The 732-nt window shown below is 38.3% G+C and overlaps 1 protein-coding gene across 1 annotated transcript; it reads right to left on the bottom strand.

Moving 5' to 3' along the window:
- Positions 1 to 216: 216 nt before the first annotated feature.
- On the bottom strand, positions 217 to 732 carry LOC110876282 (uncharacterized mitochondrial protein AtMg01250-like). The gene has a single exon (XM_022124461.1). The coding sequence runs from the start codon at positions 730 to 732 to the stop codon at positions 217 to 219; it is 516 nt and encodes a 171-aa protein (XP_021980153.1).

The following is a 732-nucleotide window of genomic DNA, read 5'->3' on the forward strand; positions in this document are numbered from 1 at the left end:
CGCTTTATAAAGAGAGAAGTAGTAAGTAGGTAATGTTTCCATTACCGCCTTGATAAGAGTAAGACGGCCCCCTTCCGAAAGTGTAAATTTTTTCCATAAAGCCAATCTTTTATCGAACACTTCCATAACTGGTTGTCAATGGGCGATTTTATTCATGTTGGCTCCAATCATTAACCCAAGGTATATACATGGAAGTTTCCCACTTTGACATCCGATCTATTTGGCCGTCAACTTAACATCCTCATCCGAAACTCCTATTCCAAACATGTTCGATTTACTATAATTAATATTTAACCCCGAAGCAAGGTTAAAACATCTAAGCAATCTAGCCATGTTTAGAACATTCTCCTTGTTCCATTGCCCCACCAAAAGAACATCATCCGCGAACAAAAGGTGCGTAATTGAGGGACCGCTATTCGGGAGTTTTATACCTTGAAAAATACCTTCATCCGCTGCTTTTTCCATCATAACCAAAAATGCTTCCATCCCGATGAGAAATAGAAAAGGAGAGATAGGATCTCCTTGTCTAATCCCGCAAGAGAATTGGAACTCAAACGAAGGGGATCCATTTATTAACACCGAAGATCTAGCGGATGCTAAAATTGCCCAAATCCATTTTCGCCATTTTGAAGGAAAGTTCATTTGTTCTTGAATCGAATCTAAAAAGTCCCAATTAATATGATCGAAAGCTTTCTCAAAATCGATTTTAAACATCAACATCTTCCTTTTCAT

Source organism: Helianthus annuus, chromosome 9 (assembly GCF_002127325.2).
Source record: "Helianthus annuus cultivar XRQ/B chromosome 9, HanXRQr2.0-SUNRISE, whole genome shotgun sequence".
NCBI lineage: Eukaryota > Viridiplantae > Streptophyta > Magnoliopsida > Asterales > Asteraceae > Helianthus > Helianthus annuus.

Bases quoted from the DNA above. Each gene is read 5' to 3' on its own strand.
- LOC110876282 (XM_022124461.1), bottom strand. From the start codon at position 732: ATGAAAAGGAAGATGTTGATGTTTAAAATCGATTTTGAGAAAGCTTTC.